This window comes from Neolamprologus multifasciatus, chromosome 20, assembly GCF_963576455.1.
Source record: "Neolamprologus multifasciatus chromosome 20, fNeoMul1.2, whole genome shotgun sequence".
NCBI classification, from domain to species: domain Eukaryota; kingdom Metazoa; phylum Chordata; class Actinopteri; order Cichliformes; family Cichlidae; genus Neolamprologus; species Neolamprologus multifasciatus.
The window spans coordinates 33292450-33306552 of NC_140458.1; the positions used below are offsets into that span (position 1 = coordinate 33292450).

General features: G+C 40.9%; 2 protein-coding genes across 5 annotated transcripts; both read left to right on the forward strand.

Moving 5' to 3' along the window:
- Positions 1 to 536: 536 nt before the first annotated feature.
- On the forward strand, positions 537 to 3244 carry naa10 (N-alpha-acetyltransferase 10, NatA catalytic subuni). The gene is made up of 8 exons (XM_085144623.1): positions 537 to 745; positions 876 to 974; positions 1095 to 1153; positions 1239 to 1284; positions 1704 to 1819; positions 1970 to 2014; positions 2493 to 2577; positions 2733 to 3244. Exons 1-8 carry the CDS (start codon positions 725 to 727, stop codon positions 2913 to 2915), a joined length of 654 nt encoding a protein of 217 aa, XP_085000749.1. The 5' UTR covers positions 537 to 724; the 3' UTR covers positions 2916 to 3244.
- A 123-nt stretch (positions 3245 to 3367) lies between these two features.
- On the forward strand, positions 3368 to 14003 carry LOC146495376 (rho GTPase-activating protein 4-like). 4 transcript variants are annotated; one of them, XM_085144614.1, is made up of 23 exons: positions 3368 to 4258; positions 4698 to 4828; positions 6664 to 6753; positions 6886 to 7057; positions 7167 to 7329; positions 7548 to 7610; positions 7694 to 7822; positions 7895 to 8023; positions 8196 to 8417; positions 8498 to 8599; positions 9013 to 9174; positions 9271 to 9355; positions 9508 to 9535; positions 9643 to 9742; positions 9842 to 9902; positions 10057 to 10134; positions 10235 to 10363; positions 10459 to 10564; positions 10765 to 10992; positions 11079 to 11131; positions 11227 to 11458; positions 11537 to 11582; positions 12095 to 14003. In XM_085144614.1, exons 3-23 carry the CDS (start codon positions 6687 to 6689, stop codon positions 12269 to 12271), a joined length of 2532 nt encoding a protein of 843 aa, XP_085000740.1. In that variant the 5' UTR covers positions 3368 to 4258; positions 4698 to 4828; positions 6664 to 6686; the 3' UTR covers positions 12272 to 14003. The 4 variants fall into 4 exon arrangements, with proteins under 4 accessions (XP_085000740.1, XP_085000741.1, XP_085000737.1 ...); XM_085144615.1 differs by having other exon boundaries at positions 4702 to 4828; XM_085144611.1 differs by lacking the exon at positions 4698 to 4828.
- Positions 14004 to 14103: the final 100 nt, after the last annotated feature.

Sequence of the window (14103 nt, forward strand, 5' to 3'; positions counted from 1 at the left end):
TATGCAGCAAGGAGGACAGCAAAGTAAAAGAAATAACTAAATAAATAAATCCTCATTCATAATCTTTTTTGCAGTAAACGATATAAAAGGCAGTTTATCCGAAGGTTGAGAGTATTAATTGATTAGTGCTGAAGCAACATTTTTATATTTTAGCAGGCTTTTTTTGGTTTTGTTTTGTTTTGTTTGTTTTTGTTTTGTGGGATTGCCCTCACATTTTTAAAATCTCTAATATAAACCTTTTCAACAACAGTTTGTTTAATCCAGTGTCTATTTAAAAAAAAAAAAATCCTCTTTTGTGTTTGGAAGTGTTTGAAAATGTGTTGCATTTTTATCATATTATTTTAAAATCTTCATCTAAACAGAGAATGTTGTCTAGTAAAATGTGTGCATCAGTTCCGTGTTAATTTACAAAAATGTATAACCTCAAATTACCTATAGTTGTCTATGTTAGCCACAGCAAGGGTTTATTGCCACTTTTTTTTTCAAAATAAATCCGATTAATACAATAGGTACAACTTTTATTCTGAAATCCCGGCAGAGCGGAAGTGTATGGCGTTATTGTGGCACGCTCCTTCCTCTTGCTTTCCTTGCTAGCAGGTCCATTTAGTTAGCTAGCGAAACAAGCTCTTTAACCCCGTAGGGGAACTGTTATGAATCATTTGACCAGTGTAGTATAATAGATTTTTTTGATTTTCATAATCTTGTTAGTAATTGATATTGGAAAATGAACATACGAAACGCACGGGTAAGTATAGAGAAATTCACTCGAGAGCCACGCTGTTTCTGCACAGAGCTAAGCTAACGTTACAGGCTGCAGTTTAGCGGAGCAGATATCGCCGGTCAGCTGTGTGACCCTTTTTATGTGTCTCTTTCAGCCGGAGGACCTAATGAACATGCAGCACTGTAACCTGCTGTGTCTTCCAGAAAATTATCAGATGAAATACTACTTCTATCACGGCTTGTCATGGCCACAGGTAACGAGCAGTGCTGATTCCAGTTTCCCTGTCTCTGCTAATGGCACTGCTCCTATCATACAGACCATTACAATGTGTACGGTTATGTCTCTAATTGTTCTTCCGTTTAAATCGTTCCAGCTCTCATATATAGCAGAGGATGAAAATGGGAAAATTGTGGGATATGTGCTCGCAAAGATGTAAGTATTAGCGAGCATATTTGTATCCTGCTGTCACTTTTAAGAAAACGCATTGATTCTTATGACTTTTGCAAACTCTTTATAGGGAGGAGGACCCAGATGATGTACCTCATGGACACATAACATCCCTGGTGAGTCGGAGCACCTGCGACACCTCAGACAACTCATTTGCCTCTTTTTCTTCATATTCTGTTGGGCGCTCCTTTAGGGAGTTCACCACAGCGGATCTGCCTCCAATCTCATCATGTCGCTAGCATTTCCTCTGTCATTCAAGCCCTCTAAATAGTCCCCTTCACTACATCCCTGAATATTCTTCATGGTTTTCATCACTTCTTACTGGCTGGCACCTCCATAATATATCCACTATTATTCCATTGCACATTTGCAAACTATCTCATCTTTGCCTCTTTATCTCCAAACTGCTCATCCTGAGTTGTCTCTCTGATGTACTAATTTCTGATCGCTTCTAATACTTGGTTACTCCCAGTTCAAATCTTAACATCTTTAGCTCTTAAACCTCCAGCTTCACCTAAAACACTCTGTCTTCTAGGCAGTAAAGCGGTCCCACCGACGTCTGGGACTGGCTCAGAAGCTGATGGATCAAGCCAGTCGGGCCATGATAGAAAACTTCAATGCTAAATATGTCTCACTTCATGTTCGCAAGAGGTACTGCGGACTCTTGGCTTGTTGCAAACTAGGGTTTATCTCTTTGTGTACATAAATGATTGTATGAATTCCTATGTACAAAATGTGTTCTGACTCCAGTTGTATCTGTAAGTGCTCCTGTTTTCAAGAAATGTTTTCTCCCCACTGCAGCAACCGAGCTGCCCTGCACCTGTACTCAAACACACTTAAATTCCAGTAAGTATTTCTGTTTCTCTAGCAACATTACTGTTAAGTTTTTTTTAAATGTAATTCATGTACTACTACAACTTTTATTTTATTTACATCAGCTGGGCTACAATAGTTTGATAATACTGGTAGTCGATATAATTTGACCTGTTTAGTATAATTAATCAGATAACTGTATCACAAATGTGATGGTTACTTATATTGGTAGATAATTATAAGATTGTTATTCCCAGGTACTACTGGGAAGTCTCTAAAGGCTCAGTCTACTTTTTTCTTTCCCTCACCATGCTTTAAAAATAGTTTAAAGGGTCATTTTCTACATGATTGTTTCTTTGTGTATATAGATGAAAGAATGTTGGTTGGATTAGTGATAGTTTCAACTATAACTCTCATTTTTAAAATCCATTAAATTCTGTTTGAAAATGTGCTGAACAGCCGAATGTTTTTGCACCGACTTTAACTGATCTACTATCTTGTCCCTTCACAGGATTAGTGAAGTAGAGCCTAAATACTACGCCGATGGGGAGGATGCCTACGCCATGAAAAGAGACCTGGCCCACATGGCTGATGAGGTACTTGATTTTTCATCTTTTTTTAAAAATATGAGCTACTTTAGTTTGATTGTCACTCACTCTGAATTGCCCCTTAATATGAGCAAGTGACCAAAATCTGAATGCGTTACTTTTCTTTTCTTTTCTTTTTTTTGGGTCCCTTGGTCATCTCACAGCTGAGGAAACCCGGAGCACGTGTGCCGGGTCAAGAGGCACAATCTGGCCAAAGTCCGTCAGGGTCCGGTGACCATGAGAGAGAAAGCGAGAGAGACAGCGGAGGAGAGAGCAAAGAGCTGAGCGAAGTCAGCGAGGCAACAGAAAGCACAGATGTTAAAGATTCCTCTTCTGATTCACAGTGACGCTGCAGCTTTAGACATTTTTAAAATCATCCCTTGCATCCAGTTTTTATCTATTTGCCATTTCCCCTGACCTTACACACTGATTATCTCGGCACCAAAAATGCTCCAACATTTACGTCACTTTTTTATTTTTGGTAATTCTGGCTTTTTTTTTCTGCAGTGACGAGCAGAGACTTTATTAATAGCATCAATCTACTCAGTTATCTAAATTAATTACTGGTCTGGTCATTTTTATTGGATTACTGTCATTGTAAAAGCTGTGTGAGGTTTAAGACCGCCTGTACTTTTCAATTGGTCTCTATTTAACAGAATAAATCTGTCAAATAATACTTTTTGTATTTCATTTTTGTCAAAAAAGGCATCAAATTTGAGCATCTCTGAACAAACCAGCAGAGTCTGATAACAGTTATTCAGCTGCCACCTTGGTATTGTGAGTGACGATCTGATTAAAAGTTAAAGACCCAAAAAATTGGATAAAAACGTTGATGTTGGAATAAACAGATAAAAAGAAAAATTCTTCCAGGTTAATGATTTAACCCAACTCATTGTGTCTGCATTCTTCCTCCGTGGGCTACGTCCTTTTCTTTTTCCAAAAATGGTACTGCAGCTTCCAAGCTGAACTAATCCTCTGCAAAAAGTTTGTTTTTAATACATACGATTAAAGATGGAAAGGACACCGTAGATATCTGTCCTCAGGTAACTGGTTGAACACATGAAAAGGAGATAAACATGAATCACATGTGAGCATGCCACCACTTCAGTATTGGTGTAGGTAGGTGTAAATACTAGAACAGCTGGCACAAAAGTCTTCAATCGGAAGGATTTCGATCTGTAAAAGTGAGTGCTTGTACGCACGGCTGCTGTGGAAACATGTTCGATGCCATGTAGTAATGTAATGCTGAAGTTCATATTAAAGTGTCATCTACTCAGCCCATGAAAGGTCGCATTTTAAGCCTATTATTCATAAGTGGGGAAGTGCCTTTACTGTCAAATTTATACTTTAGCGACTCCTACTGGCGGAGAAAAACTACTGCATGGCTTTTCACAATACCTACAGCAAGAGTTCAATACCAGGAATGTCATGAGTCAATATAACAGGTCAAACTGGGACATAGTTAAGTGTAACTAAATTCAGATGAGTTTACTTTTCCTGCAGTGAACTGAATAGTTGGGCCATGACTGTTTACAGTTGAGCTCAAAGATTTTGTTTACTTTTATGTAGCGTGTAGCAAGGTTCAAAGGTCATTCTCAGTTTAAACTGAAAGACGGCTCCCTGCTGCATTGGGACTCAGCAGAGACTCCCTTCAGCCAAACCGTTCTTTCTCAAATGTCATCCAAAATGCGTAAGTTAAGTACCAGTTGTTTTTTTTTTAATTGTTTGTGCAACACCGTCTGTTTGTCTGTTTGAGGAAGGAAACAAGAGTGAAAGAGAAGTACGTGACAGATAAGAACAAATTATGCCTAATGATCTTTGAAGAAGTTAGACTCTCTCTGACAAATTGCAAGAAGCTCAGCTTCACACCAGCAGGCTGTTTAACACCTCTCAGATAGAGGAGTCAACAATGTTGTTGTAAATCTTTCTGTGTTATGATTTCATAGCAACAGTGGTCTTTGTTTCTGTTTTTCTTTTCCCTCCTAATCTACATAACTGACTGTTTCGTTCTTTTTAAAGTCAAGGTTGCTCCCGCTCACTCATATTGTAGCCACGACAGTGTATAAATAAAAATTAAAATAATAATAATAATATTCAAAATAACTTTCTTTTTTTCCCCTCGACTGAAGTCAGCTCAGTGCAGCTGATTTCACTCAGGAGAGCCCAATCAGTGAAAACAGCTGTTGTTTGACTGAACTGAAAACCTGCTGTGGGGTTCAAGAGGAGGCACGAAAGAGAGAGAGAGCAAGGACTAGAAAAGGTTTTCACACGTCACATGCACAGTCACACACTGACAGCTCAAACTGAATGTGTGAGTGAGAAGAAGGGAGGGAAAGGGGGGGGGAGTAGGGTGAGGGTGAGAACAGCAGAAGTAAGTAAGTGTGTGAGAGAGAGAGAGAGAGTCAGTCAGAGATGACTTCCACTCCACCCACATCCATCCGTGTCCAAAGTGAGGGGGAGGTGAAGCAGTTACTGCGCTATTAACTGGCATCATTTAGTTCAGTTTAGTGTGGAGGAAAGACAAGTCAAGACTCCTGATCAGGTATGACTCTCTGCATGTGTGACACTCTTATTGATTTTTATTTGTTTTCCTGTCTCACCAAATCAGCACTGGTAGTCAGTTTAACGCTTAATGAACATGTTTTTGGATTAAAAAGGCGCGTGCTGTTATGCAGGTAAGGTTTGCATTGCTTGATCGTTTTATGTTGTTGTTGGCTATAGACAAACCCCCCGGGGCGAGTGATGTTTCACAACTATAGAAGCCTCTACTTGTTTGTGCTTGTTTAAAAAAAACACTGAAATGGTAGAAAAGGTTACTTTAGTAAAACAGGAACTGAAAAGCTAGAGTAGCAATAAGGTTAAGACTAGCCTTAATGAAATACTGTGGCAGGTTGTGAGGATAGGATGTGGTGATTCACCAGCTGATCGCATGGAGAAAGAATGAAGCGACTGATGGAAAAAGGTGACACAGGCTGCAAATATTGAACTCCTTTTTGCAGGGAGTTTGGGCCGTGCTGAAATACAGCAGAGTCATGTTAGCAGGTCATCTGTAGGGAGAGTGCACATTTCAGCTAAAGAGAGTGCTGATGAGTGATGTTTGGCTTTCAAAAAAAAGGGGAAGTTGAGGGGGAGAAATGGAGAGAATGTGTGCATATTGATTGTGTACAAAAGGGTATAATCCAGCAAGACAACACTCTGATCTTCCTCTTTTTGAATTGCAATAAATGTCCTTTAATGTGCAGTATTTTGCAAAGTTCAGGATTATCGTGTGCTGAAGAAAAACCGCCGTGCTCCAGCCACACTCATCTTTCTTTTTTCTTGAGAATAGGCCTGGGTGTTAGTTTCACCCATAAATTATAGTTAAAAGCGTGTCAAGAAACTGAAACCGATCAGAAACGATCAGTTAAACCTTTATCAGTGAGACCTGGTTGTTTTCTTTGTCTAACTGTATTCAGGGTAAAGCCAGTTCTCCCATAAACATGTCCTGTCGTGTTCATCCTGAACTGGAATATACCTGGGTACAGTCTTCTCAATCAGCCAAGACATGCTGTAAAGTGAAAGGCAGAAGGATTTAAACCTTTATTGGTGAAAGTTTTTTTCCTTCTTTCTGTGAAACCACCTGTAGTGTTGTGCACAAACATCCCCGCACAGTTGTGCGCCTTGTGGTTCGTCCTATTTTTAGGGCAGCTTGAGATGCTGTTAGAGTTATTTTTGCACCTTGTGCAATTCTGCAGTCTGCCCGGTGCAAGCAAGCAACACATGCCAACCGGTTTTCTAGTTGCCTGCCGTTCAGGGAAACGCAGCAGAGTGTGACCACTTTGAAAAGATGTGCTACAGTAAGACGAACATGCTCATTTCAGCTCTACAAGTCTTTAAGAGGAAGTGCGTAGGGTCTATTGGAGGAAGGGTGGAGGTGGTGGTGGGGACTTGAGTAGAAAGGGTGTAACAGTGGATTTAACAGGTTTTCTCCACCAAAGGATACTGATCAGCTTGCATGCCCACAAATGTTACTCTCCTCTTTGAGAAAGAATTAACAGAACAGAGCTGATATTTCATGCTAGCTTATAAATGAAAGCAATCACTGCATTTATACAGAATTCCACCCAGCCGGATCAACAATGAGCTCCCATGTCAAACTTCGGAAGGAGCGGGTCAGTGTGGTGGACTACGACATTCAAATCAAAGGTAAAAGGCGTGTGGTGGTTTGTGCCACACTGAGAAACACGACCTCTTTATTTCACACCATCTTAACTCTGATCACTGAAACCAGTTTCTAACCTACTTGTCACAGTAAGCGTGTCTTTGTTGGCCTTTCAGAGGTCCGCTGTCAGCTTGTAGACCAACTGAAGGTATTGGACTTGCAACTTGAGCAAAAGAACCAACAGCTGCAAGACCTGACGGACTACCTGCGTCGACGGGGCGAGATTGAAAGCGAGTATGCGCGTTCCCTGGAAAAACTTGCAGAAAGGTTCACATCAAGGATAAAGAGGTAATTGCACACTGCACATAACATGATAAACTACACAGCAGTTCATTTCAATCTTCAAAGTTTGTGTCCTTTTGTATTTTATTTCTTGTTTATGCATGACCACGCTCAGGAAGGAGCCCAGTAGTAACTCTGTGTCCCAAGTATGGCTTACTCTGCTGTCCCAGACCCGCCAAGAAAGTAGGGACCATAATGGGCTGAGTGAAAGCTGCAACAACTTTCTCACCCAGCCTCTCACGCATTGTGTGGAGTACACACAGCGCCTTGCAAAGAAGGTACTACTGCAAGCGCTCACCCACGAACGCACTGCCATGCACTTCTGCAGTGCAAATGACATAATACTTGTTCTGTTATCGTTCTTCCATTCTCACTTTAACCACCAGTACATGTTTTTCAAATCTTGATATTTAAAGTGTGACGTGGGTCACTGTGTCCTTGCTGTGTCGTGCCATCTCACTTTTCTGATATTTTGTCTTTATGCTGTGTTTTCCAGAGTAAAGACATCTGCATTCAGCTACAAGACGGGCTACTCAAGGTTACCACAGAGCTACAGGCGGTACGTGAGAAACCAACCGCACAGAATGTTTTCCGTCTCTTAAGTACACAGAGGAAAGCATTGCTTTTTGTGGCTGTGTGCAGGCATGGCGAACATACTACCAGTACCACTCAGGCTATGTCTGTGCAGAGGGGAAGCTGAGGGAAGCAGAGAAGCAAGAGGAAAAGCAGAAGCAGAGCGCAAATAAAAAACTGGAGAGGCTGATAGAAAAGGTAAATGCTTGGTGTCATGTGCGTGCATGCACGTATCATATGACTCTTGCTGACAATGTTTATGTGCTGTAGAGACAAATTAAAGTCCAAGAAATAAAGCTGAAGTGCAGCAAGGCCCGAAATGAGTACCTCCTAAACCTGGCTGCAGCCAATTCCTCCATGAATAAGTACTACCTGCAAGACATCTCTACTCTCATAGATGTGAGTACATCAGTCACCTTTTCCTTTCAACATACAAAAACCCTACATAGCACTCAAGGTCACGATCTCTCATGTCATTTGGACCCCTGCGCCCATTATTTCCATTCCTTCTGTCATGATCTGAAAGCTCCCGAATGAACGAAGTGATTCTAAATTCAGTTTCCTCCTCCAGTGTGCAGATACAGGTTACCACAGCACTTTGGGCAGGGTGATGCAGGCCTACTTGTCAAGACGGTGGAAGGCCCAGGATAACCTGAGCACAGGCCTGCAGCAAATAGAGGAGGCCGTGTCTAGACTGGACCAGAGCTGGGATAGAGACATCCTCCTGCAGGACAACTACAACACCTTCTCTATGCCCCTACGCTTCCCCTATCAGCCCCACGATGGGGACCAGGTGTGCATTTTGATTAAATTATGTAAAGGAACTTTATATATTAAGTGTGTGGAACAACTCTAGACTCTCTTGCATTTCAGGTTACGCAGGTCAGTGCGGAGTGTGAGATGATATGCGAACTGGAGACCAGATTCAAACAGATACAAACTCGACTGCAAGCCGTCACCCAGGAAACTGAGGAGGTAAAGAAAATCGCACCATATTTTGAATTTTAACAAGGCTGCAAATAGTCTATGAAACTTTCTTCTTGTTTCCTTAATCTAATTTTATTTAAACTTATTTAAAAGCGTCACAGCCTCAAGTACAGAAAGGAAGTAAAAGTGCTTAAAAGGGATGATGCAAAAGCGCTATAATATAAGGCGAGAACGCCTTCCGCCTCATTATTGACTATATTTAGCCCTTTTTTAATAGTTCTCATGATCTCAGTTTGTAAGACAAGTATAAATCTCAGCAGTTCTGCTGGCATTTGAAAGTGACATAATGTCTCAATGTGGGTATCTACACAACAGATTTATCAGCCAGGGTGTATATCGGAGTGTGCAATATTCTGAGCTGATCCTGCAGGTCACCTCTCAACCCTGCTGCTCTCATATAGGTTAATAAGAGCATGTCAGCAGCCCAGGCTTCTCTGCTGGAGGGCATCGGCGATGATCTGGAGCCTTCATCTCAGGAGGGCAGCACTGAAAATCTGACTGTAAAGCCCAGCGCCACTCGACGACGGGCCAACCTGCAGGAAATAGAATACCTCTACTTTACTGTGAGTCGGTAAAATTTGGAGGCAACAGCGATGATGTGCAGTTGGCGTGGTAACGATAAAAAAATACTAATCTGATCGGTGTAATTTGTTTTACAGAAAGTAAAGGAGTACCTCGTTGGCAGCTCTCTTGTATCTAAACTGCAAGTTAAACACGATCTGCTTAAAGAAGCTGTAGAAAAAGGTATTGCTTCTGCATTTCTCACGTTACAATACCACAAGTGTTTGACTCTGTCACAAACAAAATACCAAACACAGAATAAAACACAGAGTATTTCTCCTTTTTAACATAGATTGCTCTTATCAAATGTTACGTCCTTTTTCTTTTCTTCCCAGCTGAAGTATCAAATGACCATCAGCCTCGGTATGAATATCATTTTTTTTAACGGTTGTCGCTGAGTCATCGTTTTTATTTATTCATGCTACCAGTCTTAACACTGTGCCTCCACGGTCCTGTGTGTCATTCTCCAGACACGCTGGAAAGTCTATGCGTGTCAGAAAGAATCACTCGAGCGCCAATTTGATGCACAACCAAAAACTTTTCAATGGAGACATGCTGTCCTTCATAACGGTAACACCGCTTTCCTCTTTCAGCTCTCTCGTTGTCATTTTAGTTTTTCCTTTTGACTCGTGATGAGTCAGTGAAATTTATTATTTCTTTTAAATTCAGGCATCAGGACAACAGATTCCAATTGTTGTGGAAAGCTGCATTCGCTATATCAACCTCCATGGTGAGTCTTCATTGCTGAAGTAACATTAAACCATTAGATGTTATTGTAAAAAGACAACTGCAGACACACATGCATCTAGCTTCTTGTGTTTAAAAGCGACTGAGGGGAAACAGGCACTCATTTTAGACTCTGCGATAATCTGTCTGCCCATCAGGACTCCACCATGAAGGGATATTTAGAGTGCCGGGGTCTCAGTTGGAGGTCAATAACCTCAGGGACGCTTTTGAGCGAGGTAGGGGTGTGTGTGTTTGTTAGATTAACTTCTATTCATAGCTCTCCTCTCCATGGAGCATTAATAATGTGGGGCAGTGTGCCATGGGCTTCCCCTGCAGGAGAGGACCCTTTGGCTGAGGGGAGATATGACCTCGACTCGGTGGCTGGAGTGCTGAAGCTTTACTTCAGGGGTTTAGAAAATCCACTCTTCCCCCTTGACAGCACCAATGTGCTCCTGGAGCATGCCCGTGAGTGTTCTTGTGCACCTGTGGATATAATTAGTGTGGCTAAGGATGCTCAGCAGCAACTACTCTATTATTTCATCACCTTTTTTATTTTCCAGAAATAAAGAATGAGGCAGAGCGAGCAGCTGAGCTGAAAGCTGTGGTTTCTTCCTTCCCCGAGCCCGCTATCATCGTCATGAGATACCTCTTTGCATTCCTTTATCAGTGAGTGTTGTTACCTGTGACTTGAATATGGAAAAACTGGATTTTTGCCTTGTTTTACTCATTGCTGAATCATTCTGTGAGAATCATTAACATCCACTGTTAGTGCAGTTAAATAAAATTATATGAGGTAAAAACAACCAATAAAATTAACCAATTTTAATTGTTTTATTTATTTTATTTACTCCTCTTTCTGCCTTCAGTGTGTCGGAGTATAGTGACGAGAACATGATGCAACCTTACAATCTGGCCGTGTGTTTTGGCCCGAGCCTGATAAGAGGAGCTCACGATGACGACGTCGTGACCCTGCAGCCTCAGATCAACGCCCTGGTGAAGGGCATCATCATTGAGCAAGAAAGCATCTTCCCCACTCAGAGCGAAGTGCCGGGACCAGTTTATGAGAAATGCATGACACTAGAACTAGATGACGGGTACAGTGAAAAATCTTTAAGCTCACATAAATTGCAGGGGTTGGGGGGTGTATTGTGGAATGATTATATTATGCTCTTTACTTCAGAGAGACCAATGTTGATGGAGATATAGAAACTGAGTACACCCCTAGCAAAGATGGTAAGTTTATATGGCTATTTCAGTTCATTGCTTCATTAAAAATATATAATGATGTCTTTGAAGAATAACAAATGTATACATTTGCTTTGCTGCAGATTTAGAAATGGGCTTTTTGGCTGACAACAGCACAAGTATGTCCATGTCTGGAGTAGCAGCACCCAGAAGGGGAGAACGCCCCAGAGCTAATAGCAGCGGGGCACTAGAACACAAATTAACAGCTGCACCAGGAGGGGGCAGTTTCGGTTCAGGTGGAAAGTGCACACTTCAGATTCCTGTTGGGCCGCAGTGTAAGCCAAAGAGGATGCCCTCTCCTTGTTATGGGCAAGAGTAAGTAACCCAACAACAGCTGACTGACTGTGCTTGAGTAAAACATAATTATTCAGACTGATCTCTTTCTGCATACAGCTTCCAGCGACGGTCGTCTGAGGATATAGCCTCTCGAGTAGATAAGGTGTGTCTTGTTGTTCTTATAGCTTTCTGTTTATAACCTAATAAATGTCTTTAAAAAGAAAAGTACCGCATCATTGTGCAATGAGCCAACTGCAACTTTAAACGAAGCCATTATAAAAGGTTCTCACAGTAATCTGTGGCTGTAGCTGTAAGCGTTACAACATCAGAGGTTGCTAAAGGGGACAATGAGCCAAACTGTACTTGGAAATGTGCTGCTGCTAAAGAGCAAGTGGCTGGGCTGTCCTTCCTTTTTTTTTTTTTTTTTGGAAAAAAATCCATTTTTAATAACCAAAAAGAAGAACTAGGTGTTAACGGTAGCAGGAAACTCACAGTCTGGGTTTCCTGCTTACGAAAATCTGAGTGATGTTCAGTAAATTACTATGCAGAGTAATTAGTCATTGCCAAGAGCAGCGGGCAGACTTAGAGGAAGTTCTAAAGTAGAAAAGTAGAGAAAACGGACACTTCCCCCCCTTTTTTCTCTCTCATCCGTACTTTTTTACTTTCACATTACAGGACGTCTGTCGCCAGATGGACTCGGTCTTTAAGGAGCTTTTGATTCGACAAACCCATCAGGATCCCACCTCCACTGTGTCCTCCCCCTCAGTCCAGACTCCCCAGAAGAAAGGAAAGCAGGATGGGCGCAGGGGGAGAGGAACAGGGCTCTTCAAATCAGCAGATGCAGCGGACTGAGATGATCAGCAATGGCACAAGACACGGGGCGAGGGAGAGATGATACTAATGGAAGTTGAGGTGTAGCGTGAAGGCCTTTGACAGTAGCTTTCAGCACATCTATTTCTAGAAACCTGAGATCCTTGACTGAGTCCTTTCTCTGAGGTCTCCTTGACTCATGTCTTACATGTGATGTACAGCAGATTTCCACAGGCCTGCGGTACTATGTCACAACTGTGAACTACTTGAAATGCACCAATGTGTTTGTAGGCCTTTTTGATATTTGCACTTCCTCTCTTATTATATTAAACAGCTGCCCTGCCAGTCAATAATTTTTAGTCAATACAGGCATAAGTGCACACTCTTAATCAAATTTCTGTCAAAATGAGATGCTGGCACAAAGTCAAGAAAACTGTGAATGTTATAGTTGTAAACGTCAATTCCTACTTATCTCAAACTTTATGATTTATCTGTATATTTGAACTACATGCCGAATAAATAATTTGTCTAGGCTTACTGCTTTATTAGATGTGTATGTAAAACATGACTATAACTTGCATTTCTTTTCTTCATCCTGGGGTTTTATACATAGAATAATATATTCAGGCTTAAGTAAAAGTAGTCAAGATGCTCCTTTCTCATGCAACATTGGCTAGATGCCTCTGGGGCCTCCTTCAGTAATTGAAGGCCAGGCAAGATGTATTCTTTTCTGGGTTTCTCCCAGGTGTCCCACCCTGTGGATGTCCCTGGGGAAACCTTCAGTGGAATATGCTTGGGACGCTATTCCAAACATCCAAAATCGCTCCAAACATCTGGCTTCTTACCCCTGCACCACTGCTCAATCTATACCAATATCTCTGTTGGTGTCTTGTCCTATTTAATTTATTTAAATTTGATTTATATTGCTTCAAATCACTTAAAAAAAAGTGTGTTTTAAAAAAAATAGGCCTCACTCTTCTTTACTTAGGGAAGCAAATCAACCTGAACATGGAGGGATCATCATTTATTAACAAAGCACCACAATCAGGTCGTCTGCTGACTTTCACCAAGGTGCGTCTCAGTAGCCTGAGTACATTTTTTTTTTACATGATTTTCAATTTAGGAGAATCACAAAATATCTAATAAAGAGATTTCTTAGGTTCCCTCAACTGGACACTCATCTTTGTCCAACCTGTCTATAAAGGTGGAGATAATTAAATAATGATAATATATATTATTATAACTGAATTATTACATATTTTTCAAAGGCAATGTCACTAATTTCTGTGCACCCTAGATCCCCAAGGATGTCAAACTCATTGTAAATCATGGGCCACATACAGACCACTTTGATTCTAAGTGAACCTCCACTTACTTTCATTGTAAAGAAGTTTAAGTGCACATTTGATCCATGCGATATCTTAATATAAGAACAAGAAGTGCACTCTCAACCACGTCTCCTCCTTTCTACATTATAAACAAATGCTCTTGTATTAAATAAAACAAATATATCAGCACAACTCTGGGCTTAAATTGTAAAATAATAATCTAATTCCCTAAACTGTGCTGTTATTTCTAAAACAACGTTTTTTGTAATTCACAAAAAATGTATTATTTATTTCTTTACTTCTTTCACTCGTTTATTTATTTTTACTTTTGTCCAGTTTAAACTTTTTTGTTAATTGTTTATCTATTACTTTATTACTTTGCTGCAGTGTGAATGACCATGATGGAGGCTTTCATTAGAAATTTGTAAAAATAAATAAATAAATAAGGTCAGCCTGTTAAAGTTGTTTAGATCCATCATTTATTGACTTCCGGCCATTTTGATTCTGATGACGTGTCGACGGGGCACTTTCCCAGGGTGCTCTGCG

What these genes read in the sequence shown, in the direction of transcription:
- naa10 (XM_085144623.1), top strand. Translation starts at nt 725, where the DNA reads ATGAACATACGAAACGCACGG. An exon ending in ACGGCTTGTCATGGCCACAG is followed by an intron (nt 975 to 1,094) that starts GTAACGAGCAGT and finishes AAATCGTTCCAG; the next exon opens with CTCTCATATATAGCAGAGGA. An exon ending in TCAAACACACTTAAATTCCA is followed by an intron (nt 2,015 to 2,492) that starts GTAAGTATTTCT and finishes GTCCCTTCACAG; the next exon opens with GATTAGTGAAGTAGAGCCTA.
- LOC146495376 (XM_085144611.1), top strand. An exon ending in AGCCCCACGATGGGGACCAG is followed by an intron (nt 8,418 to 8,497) that starts GTGTGCATTTTG and finishes CTTGCATTTCAG; the next exon opens with GTTACGCAGGTCAGTGCGGA. An exon ending in CTCTTTGCATTCCTTTATCA is followed by an intron (nt 10,565 to 10,764) that starts GTGAGTGTTGTT and finishes TTCTGCCTTCAG; the next exon opens with TGTGTCGGAGTATAGTGACG.